Raw genomic sequence first — 20,370 nt, forward strand, 5'->3', positions numbered from 1 at the left:
TGGTCAATATATATAATTATTATAAGACATCACTACACAAGTCATGTCTTGTACTGACAGATACGTTAAAAATTGCCACCTGCCACCCTCATGCTAAATAACCTCCTTTAGCTTTGGGTGGTTATGTGGAATGATGAATGCTTTCGCCTGAAAAATCTGATGCAGAAAGGTTTTAAGTGTCTTATGGGGAAATGTAATAAAAGTCGCAAAGAGCAAAATAATTATCACAAATAGAGATGTCGCGAACTGTTCGCCGGCGAACTTGTTCGCGCGAACATCGGGTGTTCGCGCTCGCCGGAAGTTCGCGAACGTCGCGCGACGTTCGCCATTTTGGGTTCGCCATTGTTGGCGCTTTTTTTTGCCCTCTCACCCCAGACCAGCAGGTACATGGCAGCCAATCAGGAAGCTCTCCCCTGGACCACTCCCCTTCCCTATAAAAACCGAAGCCCTGCAGCGTTTTTTCACTCTGCCTGTGTGTGCTGAAGAGATAGTGTAGGGAGAGAGCTGCTGCCTGTTAGTGATTTCAGGGACAGTTGAAAGTTTGCTGGCTAGTAATCGTTTTGATACTGCTCTGTTATTGGAGGGACAGAAGTCTGCAGGGGTTTGAGGGACATTTAAGCTTAGGTAGCTTTGCTGGCTAGTAATCTACCTTCTACTGCAGTGCTCTGTATGTAGCTGCAGTGGGCAGCTGTCCTGCTTCTGATCTCATCTGCTGACTGCTGCAATAACAGTAGTCCTTGTAAGGACTGCTTTTATTTATTTTTTTGTTGTTTTACTACTACTACTACTACTACTACTATAAGAGCCCAGTGCTATTAGTCTAGCAGTGTTGGGGAGTGGGACTGGTGTGCTAATCTGCTGCTCCTAGTAGTTCAGCAGCACCAACTTTAATTTTTTTTTTTTAATATTCATTTTTTTTTATTTTACTTTTTTTATTTTACTACCGCTGTAGTAGTGTATAAGTTGACCTTTTAGGCATTATTTGCCCTGTAGGCATTATTTGCACACTGTTTTCTTCAACCCGCCATCGAGCTGTGTGACCTTGTTCACATTCTGTCTAAATATCCATAATATTACCGTCTCCAGAAAAAACACCGGAGTCACTTTTTTCAAGCAGCCATAATATATTTTACGTAATCCGTATCCACCGCTGTAGTAGTGTATACGTTGGCCTTGTAGGCATTATTTGCACACTGTTTTCTTCAACCCGCCATCGAGCTGTGTGACCTTGTTCCCATTCTGTCTAAATATCCATAATATTACCGTCTCCAGAAAAAACACCGGAGTCACTTTTTTCAAGCAGCATTCATATATTTTACGTAATCCGTATCCACCGCTGTAGTAGTGTATACGTTGGCCTTGTAGGCATTATTTGCACACTGTTTTCTTCAACCCGCCATCGAGCTGTGTGACCTTGTTCCCATTCTGTCTAAATATCCATAATATTACCGTCTCCAGAAAAACACCGGAGTCACTTTTTTCAAGCAGCATTCATATATTTTACGTAATCCGTATCCACCGCTGTAGTAGTGTATACGTTGGCCTTGTAGGCATTATTTGCACACTGTTTTCTTCAACCCGCCATCGAGCTGTGTGACCTTGTTCCCATTCTGTCTAAATATCCATAATATTACCGTCTCCAGAAAAAACACCGGAGTCACTTTTTTCAAGCAGCATTCATATATTTTACGTAATCCGTATCCACCGCTGTAGTAGTGTATACGTTGACCTTGTAGGCATTATTTGCACACTGTTTTCTTCAACCCGCCATCGAGCTGTGTGAGCTTGTTCACATTTTGTCTAAATATTGATAATATTATCGTCTCTAGAAAAACCACTTGAGTTACTTTTTTTCAAGCAGCATTCATATATTTTACGTAATCCGTATCCACCGCTGTAGTAGTGTATACGTTGACCTTGTAGGCATTATTTGCACACTGTTTTCTTCAACCCGCCATCGAGCTGTGTGAGCTTGTTCACATTTTGTCTAAATATTGATAATATTATCGTCTCTAGAAAAACCACTTGAGTTACTTTTTTTCAAGCAGCATTCATATATTTTACGTAATCCGTATCCACCGCTGTAGTAGTGTATACGTTGACCTTGTAGGCATTATTTGCACACTGTTTTCTTCAACCCGCCATCGAGCTGTGTGAGCTTGTTCACATTTTGTCTAAATATTGATAATATTATCGTCTCTAGAAAAACCACTTGAGTTACTTTTTTTCAAGCAGCATTCATATATTTTACGTAATCCGTATCCACCGCTGTAGTAGTGTATACGTTGACCTTGTAGGCATTATTTGCACAGTGTTTTCTTCAACCCGCCATCGAGCTGTGTGAGCTTGTTCACATTTTGTCTAAATATTGATAATATTATCGTCTCTAGAAAAACCACTTGAGTTACTTTTTTTCAAGCAGCATTCATATATTTTACGTAATCCGTATCCACCGCTGTAGTAGTGTATACGTTGACCTTGTAGGCATTATTTACACACTGTTTTCTTCAACCCGCCATCGAGCTGTGTGAGCTTGTTCACATTTTGTCTAAATATTGATAATATTATCGTCTCTAGAAAAACCACTTGAGTTACTTTTTTTCAAGCAGCATTCATATATTTTACGTAATCCGTATCCACCGCTGTAGTAGTGTATACGTTGACCTTGTAGGCATTATTTGCACACTGTTTTCTTCAACCCGCCATCGAGCTGTGTGACCTTGTTCACATTTTGTCTAAATATTGATAATATTATCGTCTCTAGAAAAACCACTTGAGTTACTTTTTTTCAAGCAGCATTCATATATTTTACGTAATCCGTATCCACCGCTGTAGTAGTGTATACGTTGACTTTGTAGGCATTATTTGCACAGTGTTTTCTTCAACCCGCCATCTAGCTGTGTGTATTATCGTTTCCAGAAAAACCAACTGAGTTTTTGTTGTTGTTGTTGTTTTTTTAAAAATAATGCCAGGCAAAGGCAGGCCGCCACGCAGAGGCCGTGCTAGGGGCCGTGCTGCTATGCAATCCTGTGGCCCTAGCAAATTTCCCAGTTTTAAAAAGCCAATGACCCTGAACTCCCAAAATGCTGAAGAGGTAGTTGACTGGCTTACACAGCACACCCCATCCTCTACCGTTTCTAACTTTACCACAACATCCTCCTCATCCTCCACTGCTATGGCCACCCCACGTAACACTTCCTCCACCACCGGTGCCCCTTCTTCACTGGGGTCAGAGGAGTTATTTTCCAATGAGTTTCTTGAACTGAGTAATGCGCAACCATTATTGCCAGAAGAAGATGAAGGAGATGAGGACCTTACACCAGATTTAATTCTGGCAGAGAACACGATAGAGATGGACATAATGAGTGATGAGGAGGAGGTCCCCGCTGCTGCTTCCTTCTGTGATGTGTCAGAAGAAATTGATGCATCTGAGGAGAATGATGATGAGGAGATTGATGTTTTGTGGGTGCCTAGTAGAAGAGAGCAAGAGGAGGGTAGTTCAGATGGAGAGACGGAGAGTCAGAGAGGCAGTAGGAGAATAAGACTTAGAAGAAGCAGGGAGGACAGCCCGCAGGGATCAGCAGGGCAACAACATGTATCGGCACCTGTGTTCAGCCGGCCAACGCACCCGCCATTGCCGCCAATACCGCCAACTCCGCCAACTTCTACTGTTACCGCCAGATCGCACACTTCCAAAAAGTCAGCAGTGTGGGATTTTTTTAATGTGTGTGCCTCTGACAAAAGCATTGTAATTTGCAATGAGTGCAGTCAGAAACTGAGCCTTGGTAAGCCCAACAGCCACATAGGTACAACTTCTATGCGAAGGCACATGAGCGGCAAGCACAAAGCACTTTGGGAGCAACACCTCAAAGGCAACAGGCAAACTAAAAGCCACACTCCTTCTGGTCCAGCATCTTACTGCTCTACCTCTGCTCTCCTTGACCCGTCTGAACCACCCTCCACTCCGCCTTCCACCTTGACCACCTGTTCCCATTCCCAGTCATCTGCCACCAGCCAAGTTTCTGTGAAGGCCATGTTTGAGCGTAAGAAGCCAATGTCTGACTGTCACCCCCTTGCCCGGCGTCTGACAGCTGGCTTGTCTGCACTCTTAGCCCGCCAGCTTTTACCATACCAGCTGGTGGACTCTGAGGCCTTCCGCAAATTTGTAGCAATTGGGACACCGCAGTGGAAGGTACCCAGCCGCAATTTTTTTTCTAAAAAGGGAATACCACACCTGTACCAACATGTGCAGAGCCAAGTTACCGCATCTCTGTCACTTAGTGTTGGGCCAAAGGTCCATATGACTACTGACGCATGGTCCTCCAAGCATGGTCAGGGCAGGTATGTCACCTACACTGCCCACTGGGTGAACTTGGTAATGGCTGGGAAGCAGGGAATGGGTAGCTCAACAACAACAGTGGAGTTGGTGTCACCGCCACGGATTGCACGCGGTTCTGCCACCACCTCTACTCCTCCATCGCTCTCTACCTCGTCTTCTTCTTCTTCTTACTCTGCTGCTGGGTCCTCCTTCTCCTCCTCCACACCTGTGCACCCCCAGCTCCCCCTAGGCTATTCGACGTGCCAGGTACGCCGTTGTCACGCTGTCTTGGGGATGACGTGCCTGGAAAGCAAAAACCATACCGGATCTGTACTCCTGTCATCTCTGCAGTCACAGGCCGATCGGTGGCTGACCCCACACCAACTGCAGATCGGAAAAGTGGTGTGTGACAATGGAAGCAATCTGTTGGCAGCGTTGAGACTAGGCAATTTAACACATGTGCCCTGCATGGCACATGTGTTAAATTTAATAGTCCAACGTTTTGTCTCCAAGTACCCAGGATTCCAGGACGTTCTCACCCAGTCCAGAAAGGTGTCGGCCCATTTCAGACGTTCCTACACAGCCATGGCACGCCTTGCTGACATTCAGCAGCGCTACAACATGCCAGTCAGGCGTTTGATTTCTGACAGCCAGACTCGCTGGAATTCAACGCTCCTTATGTTGGAACGTCTGCTGCAACAACAAAGGGCCGTCAACGAGTACCTTTTTGAACTGGGTGGTAGGACTGGATCTGCACAGCTGGGGATTTTTTTCCCCCGTTACTGGGTGCTTATGCGCGATGCCTGCAGGCTCATGCGACCTTTTGAAGAGGTGACAAATATGGTCAGTCGCACCGAAGGCACCATCAGCGACCTAATACCCTTCGCTTTCTTCCTGGAGCGTGCCGTGCGACGAGTGACAGATGAGGCTGTAGACCAGCGTGACGAGGAGCTGGAAGCGCACGATTTCTGGTCGGAATCACCAGAACGAACCCAGGCACCTGCTGCAACGCAGGGAGAGGTGCCAGAAGTGGAGTCAGAGGAGGAAGGTGGCTTTGTGGAGGAGGAGGAGGAGGACCAACAGGAGCAGGCTTCCCAGGGGGCTAGTGGTGACCTTTTGGGGACCCCTGGTCTTGTACGTGGCTGGGGGGAGGAGACCGTGGATGATGCAGTCCTTGATAATGAGGAAGCGGAGATGGATAGCTCTGCATCCAACCTTGTGAGAATGGGGTCTTTCATGCTGTCATGCCTGTTGAAGGACCCCCGTATCAAGAGGCTTAAGGAGAAGGACCTGTACTGGGTCGCAACGCTACTAGACCCTCGGTACAAGCATAAAGTGTCAGAAATGTTACCAACATACCACAAGTCCGAAAAGATGCGGCATTTACAAACCAGCCTGCAAAACATGTTGTACAATGCTTTTAAGGGTGATGTCACTTCAGGAACTCATCAACATTCCAGGGGCAGAGGTGCCAGTAATCCTGCCACGAGCACACCTGCAAGGACAAAGCCCTTTGGCCAGTCTGTAACGTCAGACATGCAAATGTTTTTCTGTCCAAGGCAGCGCCACAACCCTTCTGGATCCACCCTCAAAGAACGCCTCGACCGGCAGGTAGCGGACTACCTGGCATTAACTGCAGATATCGACACTCTGAGGAGCGATGAACCCCTGGACTACTGGGTGCGCAGGCTTGATCTGTGGCCAGAGCTGTCACAATTTGCCATGAACCTCTTGTCTTGCCCAGCCTCAAGTGTGCTCTCAGAAAGGACCTTCAGTGCAGCAGGAGGGATTGTAACTGAGAAGAGAACTCGCCTAGGTCACAAAAGTGTCGATTACCTGACCTTTATTAAAATGAATGAGGGGTGGATCTCGGAGGGTTACTGCACGCCGGAAGACTTGTTCTGACTTCTATGCAGCTGTCCTTCTCTTCAAGCCTCATGACTCCACACACAGCTGTCCTTTAGCGTCCTCCTCCTCCCTCCGCCACCGTTACAAACTAGGGTGCAAACCCTACTGGTTTAATTTTTTCTGGCCTCTGTGCTTCAGTGGCTGCAACCAAAAAAACTGGGCAAACAATGTCTACAAGGTCAACGTATGGCAAAAAATGACTATTTTCAGCATTTATATGGCATATTTTTTCTGGCAACTGTGCTTCAGTGGCTGCGTCCAAAAAAATGCATATTTTCTGCATTTATATGGCATAATTTTTCTGGCAACTGTGCTTCAGTGGCTGCGACCAAAAAAATGCATATTTTCTGCATTTATATGGCATAATTTTTCTGGCCTCTGTGCTTCAGTGGCTGCAACCAAAAAAATTTATATTTTCAGCATTTATATGGCATAATTTTTCTGGCCTCTGTGCTTCAGTGGCTGCAACCAAAAAAATTTATATTTTCAGCATTTATATGGCATAATTTTTCTGGCAACTGTGCTTCAGTGGCTGCGACCAAAAAAATTACTATTTTCAGCATTTATATGGCATATTTTTTCTGGCCTCTGTGCTTCAGTGGCTGCGGCCAAAAAAACTGGGCAAACAATGCCTACAAGGTCAACGACGTTGACCTTGTAGGCATTGTTTGCCCAGTTTTTTTGGCCGCAGCCACTGAAGCACAGAGGCCAGAAAAAATATGCCATATAAATGCTGAAAATAGTAATTTTTTGCCATACGTTGACTCAACGTATATGGCAAAAAATGACTATTTTCAGCATTTATATGGCATATTTTTTCTGGCAACTGTGCTTCAGTGGCTGCGACCAAAAAAATGCATATTTTCTGCATTTATATGGCATAATTTTTCTGGCCTCTGTGCTTCAGTGGCTGCAACCAAAAAAATTTATATTTTCAGCATTTATATGGCATAATTTTTCTGGCAACTGTGCTTCAGTGGCTGCGTCCAAAAAAACTGGGCAAACAATGTCTACAAGGTCAACGTATGGCGAAAAATTACTATTTTCAGCATTTATATGGCATATTTTTTCTGGCAACTGTGCTTCAGTGGCTGCGTCCAAAAAAACTGGGCAAACAATGCCTACAAGGTCAACGTATGGCAGTTGTTTAAAGAGAACAGTAGATTACTAGCCAGCAAAGCTACCTAAGCTAAAATGTCCCTCAAATCCCTGCAGACTTCTGTCCCTCCAATACAGAGCAGTATCAAGCAGATTACTAGCCAGCAAGCTTACTATCATCTGTCCCTGAAATCACTAACAGCTCTCCCCCTACACTATCTCTTCCAAGCACACACAGGCAGATTTTTCAGATACATTTTTGCCCTTGATCCCCCTCTGGCATGCCACTGTCCAGGTCGTTGCACCCTTTAAACAACTTTAAAATCATTTTTCTGGCCAGAAATGTCTTTTCTAGATGTTAAAGTTCGCCTTCCCATTGAAGTCTATGGGGTTCGCGAACCGTTCGCGAACCGCTCGCATTTTTGCGCAAGTTCGCGAATATGTTCGCGAACTTTTTTTCCGACGTTCGCTACATCCCTAATCACAAATAAAAATTCAAAAACATTTCGCAATGTAATACTCTTCCTTAAACTGTTATTACATTGTGAATTTTGATTGCGCATTGCGAATTTTAATTGCGCTTTGCCCACTTTTAAGAAGTGCTTGAAAGTGTAATCTTTTGGAGAAAACATAACAACTTTTTCAGTAAGAAGTTTTATCACATTCACTGGTCACTAGCGCTAACTATAAAATTCACACACCTTCTTCCACTGACTGTCGTTAAACAGTTTCCGGGTTCGCAGAAGCTATATTAAATTCACACAAAGGCAAATGTGTTCGCACAGAGGCATAACTTTTCGCATTGCGAATATTTTTCAGTTACCGACTTTTATTACATTCCCCCAAAAATCTCAGTAGCAATAGAACATAAATACACATTTTCTGATAATACATTGATTTATATATCAATACCATATAGGTTTTTGGATGTTTTTGCAATAAAAAATAACATATTAAATGACTCATGTACGAAATCTTAATATTTGGCATAATTTAATGACAATAGAAATCACAAATGTGATCTCTAAGATAAATAGATAGCTACTGTAGATAGATACATAATAGATGTTAGATAGAGAGAGAGAGATTGATTTAGATGATTTATAGATGATAGATAGATAGATAGATAGATAGATAGATAGATAGATAGATAGATAGATAGATAGATAGATAGATAGATGATAGATAGATGATAGATAGATCTCCAGGGTGAACCACCTTCCCAGGGCCAGAACTAGGGGTAGGCAGAAGAGGCACCTGCCTAGGGCGCAACAACAGGGGGGCACTGGGCAGGTACCTCTTAAAGGGTTTTTTTTGTTTTTTATTGAGACTGTTCACTAACCCATGGTAACCAATCAGATGATTGCTTTCAGTGTTCAACCTTCAGCTGGCTGAAAAAAAACACATCACTGATTGGTTGCTATGGGTTACTGCCCATGTACAAATTTGCCCAGTGTTTATAAATGAGCCCCACTCTGTCTTCTGCCTACCACTAGTCCATTATCACAGTTCTCTTTGGTTTCCCACCCTCTGCCGCTCTCTCCCTTCTGTCGCTCTGCCCCCTTCCCCTCTGCCGCTCTCTCCCCCTTCCCCTCCCCTATTCCCTCCCCTCTTCCCCTCCCCTCTGTCGCTCTGCCCCTTTCACATCCCCTCCATCGCTCTCCTCCATCCGTCGCTCTCCTCCCCTCCGTCACGCTCAGCTCTTTCCCTGCTCTCTCCCCATCCTGCGCATACGCAAGTTGTGGTTCATCTGGGGTGTGCTTGTGCACATGCATGCGGGGGGAGCGGGGAGGCTTGGCCCAGCCCTGCACCTTCCCTAGACTGTCAATTCTAAACCTTGTAATATAAGATTGAAGGCAAAGTATCTTTACAGAACATTTATAGAATTATAGAATTATAGAATAGGGCACAGAATATTCTATAATAGAATTATAGAATAGGGCACAGGCCCTAGGTGCAGGGGATAAGTACAGGGCCCCATTGCAGACTGCAATGGAGCCCTTCAACTGATCTTTTATATATCTTAGATAGGATTAAATTTTTTACTTTGGGAATGTAGATAGGCTTGTCAAAGTCAAAAGTCAAAGTAAACTTTATTGTCATCTCAACAGTATACGAATACACAGTGAGACAAGACGATGTGGCTCCAGCTAGTACATATCACAAAAAGGCACTTAGAATACACAATAAATATGTAAACATTTGAAATGTGCACTATATTAGCATTTGAAATGTGCAATATATTGGCAATGCACCGACGTACTGAGATATACAACAAACTCTTGGCCAGTATATACATTTTTGCATCAGATCCAGTGAATTCAGAAGCTCGAGCTGCACAATGGCCTAGAGAATATTTAATAATAATGGTTCAGTATATGTTATTCTGCATGACGAAAGAAAAGGCTTAGCTCTCCTTTTAAAAGTCTCCTTTAAAGTCTCCTTTAAACAACTGTCACATGACAACTATTTTCTTTTCATTTAAGAACGAGGTAGAGCAGCCATTTTGTCTCCTTTACATCACATTGCTTAGCCCTGTTTTATAATGGTATATTGTACTGGATATTCATGTCTCTTGCGTATTATGCTTGTATGAATGATAATACATATAGGAGGTCCCTAAAATCTACTTTTGCTGGATAGAAGCAGAACATGGGTTACTCTCAAAGAGGCACTCTACTTGCACTGGATCCACAGACAGTCACTGCCCCTATGGTCAGCTGTGTGGTCCTTAGAGACATGCTGATGCTGAAGGATTTTTACAAGGTCCCTTATTAAGTATATGTGCAACATATTATTACTTATATACTTTATTCAAATAGTAGCAGCGAGCTTTCACAACGGTTTGCACATATTGTTCATTATTTAAATGGGTCCCTGCCCAAGTGGTGCTCAAACTCTAAAAAAAACACAATCATGGAAGAAAATGCTCAATTACAGGAAGGAAGGTTTGATTATAACTTTTTTAAAAACTGTTTTATGACATCTATGACATCCTGGCAGGTTTTGGGTGGTTAGACATTTACAAATTTGATTTGATGAAGTACAGAAAAACACAGCAAAATTGCAATCTTAATTATTATCTGCCTCCTAAATTCCCTATCACATTCACACATAAACCAGGGTCATTTGCGTCAGGAGCCAATTGACCTGTCTGTATGTTGCTGGAGTGGGGGTGGAAACCCATGCAGAGAGGGGTAGAACATACTACAAACTCCAGATAGCACCCAAACTGTAAATAAATCCAAAAGTCCAGTTGATATGTGAAATTTTTGCCAGTATTCTCAGAATGATAATTAGCATTTATTTTTAACACTTTCCCTCTTCATTTTATAATTGTTTTTACAGGATAATTTTCCTCCCACGCTGACCAACAATAAAGAAGTGTTAATAAATATAGTAATAAAACATACAGTACTTTGCCAATGAAGTATTTCTGACAAAAATGTAGATCCAATAACCTTTGGCTGATATACTTCAGTACTGGCAGAGAAACATATTCTGCATTGCTCACTATGTGTGAAATGAGAAAATGAAGGTTCTTGCTATAATTTTTGTGTAACACTGACCTCTACAGGTATACTGTGGTGGTGCAATTATTGAGAAACTAATATGTAAAGCTTATAAGTAGGCACAATTGCAGGCTAGCACCAAGATAGCAGGGTTTTACTTTTTCCCCTATGTTCGACACCCACAGCCAGACACCCTTAGAAATACATCATTTGTCATAATTATTACTAAAATCTATGGTTCCGACTTCCCTGTAAACCATATATAGATTAAGCCAATGTCTTCCAGTTTGGGGTTTAGTGTTACATTTTGTTAGCTCAATCTTTATCTTATAAAAATTATATATATCTATGAAATCATTTTGATAACAGGCACCATGTTATATTTCAGTAAAGTCAAAGGTAAAAATAAAAAAATACTCAGCCCTAAATGTTATTTGTCTTCAGTCACCCTCGTTTATCCATAGCTTGGAGGGGAGCCCCAAAGTTTGAGATAAGGAGTGCATGCAAATAATTCTGACACAAAGGCCACATAAACCTTTCAGAGAAATGTTTCTTTGCCCTGATGATTCTGAACTAGCATGACTTAGAGTATTATTAGGTCTAATGCCCTACAGGAGCTGTTGTCCAAAAAAACAATTAGCCAGCACTCACCAAGTTTTTCAATCTGAATTAGTCAGGTGCACGTCAAATGGTGTCCACTTCAACCAACTTTGAATATCCAAGAAATGTTGCAGCCAGCACCATCCAGGCATACAATTAAACAACTGCAACATTTCTTGGCCTGATTTGCCTACGGACATGCTGGGCCAGATTGGGCTGATTTGATCACTGCCAATTGAATAATGGAGCCTATGAATACCTGTCGGGCAATGGCCATATCATGGCATGAATATGCTCTTTGTTCTGCCTGTTTGATATCTGCCCAATTTGGATCCAGATATTGGTCAGACAGGCCATCATAAGGGCCTCATACATGACTCAATAAGCTAGCCATATTTCATTCATTTGTTATCAACAAACTGAAATTACTAAAACATCATGGGTCGTTGGCCCTGCAGAATTTGCAAAACCTTTAGTGTCCATACATGTTAGCAGTACATACATGTGCTGAGCTGAAAGAAATGAGTCTGTGTGGTGCTCAATACATGTTAGCAGTACATACATGTGCTGAGCTGAAAGAAATGAGTCTGTGTGGTGCTCAGGGTCGGTCTGGCCAGGCAGGAAAACCGTGAAAAAACTCGTGGAAAGGGAAGGATCACAACTGGGGTGGGGGGCCAGATGGTTGCGAGCCCGGACCTCCCAGTCTGGTGGTACTCTATTAGGCACTTCAGGTGCTATTGAAGGTAAATGCATACAAAACATAATATAACTACATGGCACAGATTGAGTGCTACTGAACTACTTTCTGGACTACAATTTCCAGAATATTGACGCATGCTATTAAAGGTTAAATTATGATGAGAGCTGTAGTCCACTGACCATAGATATGGATTCATAAAGCAACACTGAGGAGTTAAACCTTTTGTCCAAATCCTTCATGGCCAGAAACCCCACTAATTCAACAGGATCCTCTACAGAAAACTATACCTGCTCTTTTTACATTGACCCCCTTGATACTGTCTTCATGTATCATCTGCCATTCTAGAGATCAATTACAGTATAATATTGGCAAGTGAAAACTTCATTTCTTTTGGCATGTTAGAAGACAGCAATATAGCTATCAAAGTACTACTGTAGTAAGAATGATTCTCCCTCAAGAATTGTCTTACATTACAGGGGTTATTTATTAAGGTTCGATTTGTGTTTTTTTCTGTGAAAATTCGGGTTTTTGAGTAAAATTTTTGGTCAAAACTCACTTTTTTAAAACAAATAACTTGAATTGTTTGAGATTTATTATACCCCGATCCTTGAAATAGCTCAAATCTGAAAATACACCATCTAAGGTCATGTAGGAGTCAATAGCAGAGGACTCTTAAACCATTTGAAGATGTTAATAGCTTCATGATGTTTGAGTTTTTTTTGGAGGGTTTTGCCTGAAAAATCGAATAATTAGAGCGCTTTGAGTTTTTTCCCTCAGAAAACTCAATCAATTCGAGTTGTCAGGTTTTGCAACTCGAACTCGTAGAATCAAGTTTTTTCTTAAATAAGATACCATTCGAGTTGTGAGTTCATTTGAGTTCATTCAAGGTATACAAACTCAACTTTTGATAAATAACCCCCTAAAACTGCCTACTTTGGATATCTAGGGGGCACAAATAAGTCAGTTTTACCTTCAGTACAGAGCACCACATTCTGGGCCTTCAAAATCTGACAATGAAAGATCTTAGCAGCTGTGGTTATTATTAAGTTAATGCTGTGCTGGCTTAAATTTAATCTGATTATGTTACATTTTCTTAAAACATATTTAATAAAATTGTGAAATGTAATCTCATAGGGCCAGCTGCTCAGTTAATCCAAAAATGCATCAGTTCCTTAACCTTTATACAGTACTACGAACAAATCTGAAAAGATGAGTATTGGAAGGAGCAGTCAGACCTATGGTTGAGAGAGAAGAACTTGAAAGAGCAGTTGGTTCATCATGGATGGCAATAGCACCATGCCTGGCATAGCCGATAACTTCACAGTGATGCCCACAATATTTCCAAGATCAGGATACAGCATTCTGTCCTTCATAATGTTCTTAAATGCAGTGTTTTCCATTTGCAACAATGTTTTAGTAATATTAGTGACTCTAAGATACCCTCAGCTTCGTAACCCTATCAATATTTTCATATTGAACCTTTCATTTTCAGACCTAATGATGACATTGTGTGGAACTACCATAGTAGTCAGCACAAATTACTATGGTTACTTCTACCTTGGGCAACAGTTCTGTATTTTCCAGGGATTTGCTGTCAACTACTTTGGTAAGTTACACTCATGCATGTGTCCTTTATTGGTTATTATGTGTTGGATTTTAGAAAGGATTTCTTTAATTACCAAAAATAGTACATAATACATTCTCTTTTAAACATATAGTATATATATTTCAAAATAGCACAAAGTGAATGGAAGCAGATCAAATGGATATTGGACATGCCCATATGTTTGTGCAACATCTGATACACTCCATACACAGGAAAAGCCTCAAAAATGTAGGGCTCTGTACACACTATTAAGAGGTCAGATATAGCAGTCGGTAGGGCATGCTGGGTAAAGTAGAATGCAGCATGCTATAGATAGACTGTAACCTTAAGGGCGGTATAGTACTATTGAATCATTATAGATAGCTGACTTCTTTTTATCCTGTATTCATCAGCTGATACAATTTTAAAGAAAATAATTTCTCCTCACTAATATCAGCAACATATTACATATTTTAATGGTTTTAAAGTTATTTGTAAATGCAACTGAAAGGATTATATGTTTGTCCCATCTGCACTGCTGGTTCTGACTCTTTAAACACTGTACCAATGTCTGTAACTTCTGAGGTTAGTTGCCCTCTTCTATAATGTCAGAGCTTGCAGTAAACAGTAAGAGATCGACAAATACTGCTTATAGCAATATAGCAAAAGCAATTACATTTAAATAATAACCATTTTAATGATTTCATTATTATTATATGTAATGATTGCATTGTGTATTATTGTAATGTTGGAAACCTGAGGGTTTTCCGGATAAGGGGTCTTTCCATAACTTGGATCATCAAGCTTTAAGTCTAGTAAAAATCATTTAAAAATTAAATAAACCCAACAGGACTGCTTCCAATAAGGATTAATTATATCTTAGTTGGGATCAAGTACAAGGTACTGTTCTATTATTACAGAGAAAAAGAGGATAATTTGTAGACTTTAGAATTTTTTGATTTTAATGGTGTTTTTAATAGAGTATATATTTATAGGGATGGGCTTCCCATAGCTTTCTGAATAATGGGTTTCCGGTTAACGGATCCATTAGAATTAGTTATAAAATGAATACCATTACTGTACATACAATATTCCATACAGTTTGTATCTTGTTTTTTGTTTGCAGGAATTGTTTCCTTGTGGTCTCTAACTCTGTTAGCCTATGAGAGGTATAATGTTGTATGTGCGCCTATTGGAGCGCTAAAGATGAGTCCCAAAAGAGGTTTCCAAGGACTGGTGTTCATCTGGCTTTTTTGCCTCTTTTGGGCAGTTGCTCCACTTTTTGGTTGGAGTTCTTACGGCCCAGAAGGCGTTCAGACATCCTGCTCCATTGGATGGGAGGAGAGGTCCTGGAGCAACTACAGCTATATAATAACTTATTTCCTCACATGTTTTATCATTCCCGTGGGAATAATAGGATTCTCATATGGAAGTATCCTGCAGTCTTTACATAAGGTACATGTAGTTTACTCTTAAATGCTACATTTCATTCCCTGTCTTTCTTGTTCTGTTCATAATAATATTATAATACACAAAAGCCATGAATATCCTGTAAATTATATCCTTATAAACGGTGAGTAGTGATGTCATCAGTTATAAACGGTGAGTAGTGATGTAATTTCTGTCACATGACTCACTAAAATTTGTGTATTATAATAAATAAAGTACCCCCAATTGTAAAATATGAGGATATTATAAGTTACCTCGGAGTTCCATGACCTGTATAAAAACACTCGGCCTTCGGCCTCGTGTTTTTATATGGTCATGAAACTCCTCGGTAACTTATAATATCCTTATATTTTACAAGAGGGGGTACTTTATTCACTATATTATTCTTATTATTACTAGTATTACTATTTCCAGGTTTTCCCTTCTGAGCATCAAAACAATAGTGTTCTTTATAATAAATCAGATAGCAATTTTAAGATTTATGGAAGAAAACGCTGTGTGACACAGGGAGAGGGAAATAATTTGGGGGCTAATTACAGAAATTCACTCCATTGTTTGTTTAATAGTCAAACGGAACATGAATGCCTCAAAGCTGAAAATGCAGTGCCATCCTGATACATAATGCCCCAAAATGCAGTTTACATGCAGTGCCAGTGTGTATAATACTTTAGAACACACGGCCCCAGTTTGACATTACTAGTGAAACTGAAATAATAAAATTAATTCCAGAAGGCTGATATCTTTTAATGTCCCAGGCATCAGATGAAACTTGCCTCATCTTAAAGAGAATTTTCTTTTTATTTTTTTTTAGTTGAACAGAAAAATTGAACAACAAGGAGGAAAGACCAACCCACAAGAAGAAGTGCGAGTAGTTGCCATGGTCCTTTTCATGGTACTTGCTTTCATGATATGCTGGTTGCCATACACAGTGTTTGCCCTCATTGTCGTTATTAATCCACAACTTTATATTTCACCGCTTGCTGCAACTCTTCCTACTTATTTTGCCAAGACCAGCCCTGTCTACAATCCAATCATTTACATCTTTCTAAACAAGCAGGTATAGTGGCCTCTGTTGTTATTACTCCACTTAAAACCTATCCATGGAGTAGGAATTCTAGTGCAAGCTGGGATTTCTGTTATAAACTGTACCTTGTGCCGGTGCGTTGGTAAAGATGACGCTTTATTCCATATGTAATTATGACTGGGATTCATACTTTGGAGAGCTTAGGGGTGCAAAAGTGTTCTTTATCGTGTTCTTTAACGTAGTCTCAGGTTGAGGTACTAAGATTGCTTATTAAGAGACATTATTCTAAAACTTTTTGTCTTATCATGGGGAGGTACATTTATCAAGGGCATGAATTTTCGAATTTAGTTTTTTTAACTCGCATGAATTAGATTTTACAAGAAATTCGAATATTTCTACTTTTAACTATTTATTAATAAAATCAAATATGCAAAAGACTCAGACTAATTTTATCGACTCAAAAACTCAAATCGATTTCTACCAAACTTGATTCAAGTTTTTTTCTTTTAGGTGGCAAATAGTCAAATTCGCTTTCTTAAAGGGCCAGAGTATGAAAAATCTCGAAAAATCGAATTCAAATTTTTTTAAAAAAAAATTGAGTCCAGTTTAGATAATTCCCTTGTTGAATTTGAAAATTTTGACCATAAAATGTTTTTTCAAATTTTCAATTGGACCCTTAGTAAATGTTCTATTGGTGAAACATGGAAATACCAGTCAGACTTCCAGTGGCAACATCAGTAAAATTGTCCATAATAAAGATTGTTGTTCCTTGTAGAGTCAGGTACATGAACAGCTACTGCAGGGAGTGTTTACAAGTTGTATTTTTACAACAAATGCCAATCATTGTCAGCCAGTAGGACCAGTGGTAATGGGCAAAAGAAGACAAACTGTCCTTTCCCCAGTTTAGCTTTTTCCAGGAATCAAAACCTAGTTTCAATATACAGTGTTACTGGCCAGATATGTAGAAAGTCCTTGCATTGACTAGTCAACCCTTTACTTTTTAGCCTTGAGAAAGGTAAACCAGATTTCATTTCAACTCTTGGCAAGATGGCCATAAATTTCACTTTGTAAGGGCTCCTGGAGGTAATGGTATGAGAAATTATATTCTAGATTGGTGATATCCAATTTACAACTCTCCAGATGTGTTTTTCTTTTAGTTCTTTTAGGCTACAGGTTGGACCTCTCTTCTAGGTACAGTCAAACCCTTTGGCTCACCTACAAATAAATAACCCCTGCCAGGTGAAAAATGTAAAATGCAATTTTATGTAATTTAAGTCTGCTGTCTTCTAGCTCCATCTTTACGTACACTTATACAGGGTCATTGTTTCACCAGTGTGCCTGAAACAAGCTTAATATGTTTTGTTGCCAAAGTTTAAAGTGAACCTATCGGGAACTAGGTTAATAGAGCCCATACTACTGTTGTGGGAAACAATACTATATTTTTAAAAATTGCTCCCTGCAAGGGCTATGCTGCCATCTGCCGGAAGCCACTCCCCTTTATCTGCCTGTGCTAACTCATTCACATTGGAGTGGGTTGAATGGAGCATTACTAATACAGAGAGTGTAGTTGCCCAACCTAAATTAGAAAAGCCAATTTTCTATCTTAAAAATTGAAATTCAGCTACTACACTGGTGCCTGAAGCAAGGTTCTCAGCTTGTCTCATGGCAGGAGTGGCCCGAATTGCAGTGCTGAGGTTTTGAGGTCATTTCTGACCTGGGCAGTCTCTACAAGCTGTTTAATTTATGCTTGTGTGGGTTTCAGTTCAACATGCACTCTCTCTCTCGCTATCTCTCTCTTTCCTCTCTGTAGAACTGGCATTGTCCTCTATTATATAATAAAGATGCTTGTAAAAGGAAAGTTTCTAATTACCCTATTTTTTTTTGTTTTTTATAGTTCCGAAGCTGTGCTGTTGAGTGTTTAACCTGTGGCCACATCCAACTTGAAAGCCAGGAAGAGAATACAGAGTCTGTTCAAGTACAAAACACACTGAACCCCAAAACCAATCAAGTGGCTCCAGCATAGTGACTTTTAATAATAAAAGTTGAAAGATTTGCATTTGATTTGATTTCTGGTAACCTATACAAATGAATCAGTTAGTAATATCAGTGTCGGACTGGGATGGCAGGGGCCCACAAGAAAAAACCTTAGACCTTGGGCCCACTTTCCAAACTATTATTTCTCCTCTCCTCATTCAACCTATTTTTTTTCCAAGTATCCCGGTGGGCCAGTCCGACACTGAGTAATATTAACAGAGGTCAACTGTAAGTAGTCCTGGTGCAGTTTTCATTACATTACTATAAAAAAAAATCAAAAATATATTATGTTTGTTTAGCATTTTGCTATAGGCCGATTTTAATGAAGGGTTGGAGAGGCTAGGCATCCCCAAATCAACACCAGTACATTTCCTACAATACACAGGACAAAGATTTTTTACATAGAATTTGCACTGTATTTACACTGCCTGGAGGTTATACACATTGAGTTGGCACTTTGTACTGTGTTTTTGTGTGTTACACATGGACATGGCACTGAATTTATTCTGTTAAAGGAGAAGGTAGTAGGAGGAGGATGTAGCTTCATCTTATAAGTTTGCCTGGTCTAAGCTGGCGAAGGAAACTCTGGTGAAACGGCTAATGTTATGTAAAATTCACACTTTAGTGAATTTGCAGAGTAACAATCGCTTACCTGAGAAAAAATTTGCCTGGCGATAGGGCGCAAAATTGTCCTCTACGCCTGTTAGTAAATTGCCGATGTCCCTGTGGATGGGATTTCTGGTGAATTTTCACTAGCGACGGTCACTTTGCCCTCTAGTAAATATGAACCCCATTTTTGGAATACAAAAGTACTTTGTTCAATGACATTACAGAAACATCAACCCTGAAGTGCAGCAATACAGAAGGGGGGTCAATGGGAAAGAATATGGGCGTGTCGGCACAGTCACTGCAAATTGCAAATACACACAGGCCTTTCCTGAGTCACTGAATACTCACTGCACATGTGCACATGCCCTTCTACATCTCTGAATGATGCACACCTCAAACCAGTTTCTAAACCAGTTTATAAAAGCTCGGGGAATTGCACATAGTGACGGGAGGTCAGAGGAGGGAATCTAAAACTGGGCAACTCACAACATACTTCCAACATCTGAAAAATGTAAAGACAAAAAATTTGACCATGCCCACTTTGTGGCTACAAAATTTGGCAGGTTATGGAAAGTTTGAACACATTTCTGGGAGTTTTAGGGTCATGTTGTGTGTGTTATTACAGTTTTGCTAATGGAAGTGAATTGTCCTTTAAGCTGCAAGTCTCAGTTCTCCAAAGAGACCTGCTTATCTTAAATAGTTACAATTGTATATCTGCATATCTTAAATAGTTACAATTGTATATCTGCATATCTTAAATAGTTACAAATTTATCTAAGTGCAGGTGCTGAGTGTTCTGGGCTCTCTGCCAAAAGCCTCTTATTTAATTAAGTTAAAATTGCATCTTTTTCTGGCTTTTCAGTGCAGGAGATCAAAGAGAAACTCAGGACACAATTTATGTAGAAATTTTAGATGACAACAAAAATAGATTTATACATAAACTTAAGGGGGAAGCCGATTGATAATTCTGGAATTAAACTAGGTTGCCACCCCTTTCAAATGCTTAATTTGTCATTTTTAAAATGTGTTTACTATTTCTCTCTTTCTGAATTTTAAAATTCATGTGTTTTGAGCAGGAGTGAATATTAAATAAATGAGAAACAGGTCAAAATAGTTAACAATATTTGTTTATTGTTCATGTAAAAATCTGTATGATATTAATTTGAAATATGAAACTGCATATTTATTTACATGTTGTAAAATGGTCATACTGCTTTATTAAAATTAAATAATAAGAATTTGAAAAGAAAGAGAAACTCAGGAGATTTCAGTAAGAAACTGGAACTGCGGGCTGAGCTGTCAAAATCGGGACTGTCCCGCAGAAAACAGGACAGTTGGGACTTGCGAGGTATGACTGCCAGGAAACCCATGGGAGTTGACAGCTCTGGCATTACAGTATAAGCTATTACATAAAGAATATTTTGGAAAGTTCACAAAATATTAAACACTCAGGTTAAGACCCAGAAGAACCTCCAACAGAAATGGATTTAAAAAATAATAATAATGCCTGATGATGAGGTAACATCATGCCTG

The 20,370-nt window shown here is 40.3% G+C and overlaps 1 protein-coding gene across 1 annotated transcript; it reads left to right on the top strand.

The window, feature by feature from the left end:
• The first annotated feature begins 13,356 nt into the window (after positions 1-13,356).
• Positions 13,357-18,260, top strand: XB5884180.L (parietopsin L homeolog). Its single transcript, XM_018251704.2, has 4 exons — positions 13,357-13,742; positions 14,848-15,176; positions 15,982-16,227; positions 18,089-18,260. Exons 1-4 carry the CDS (start codon positions 13,415-13,417, stop codon positions 18,215-18,217), a joined length of 1,032 nt encoding a protein of 343 aa, XP_018107193.1. The 5' UTR covers positions 13,357-13,414; the 3' UTR covers positions 18,218-18,260.
• Positions 18,261-20,370: the final 2,110 nt, after the last annotated feature.

Source organism: Xenopus laevis, chromosome 3L (assembly GCF_017654675.1).
Source record: "Xenopus laevis strain J_2021 chromosome 3L, Xenopus_laevis_v10.1, whole genome shotgun sequence".
In the NCBI taxonomy this organism is placed as follows: Eukaryota; Metazoa; Chordata; class Amphibia; order Anura; family Pipidae; genus Xenopus; species Xenopus laevis.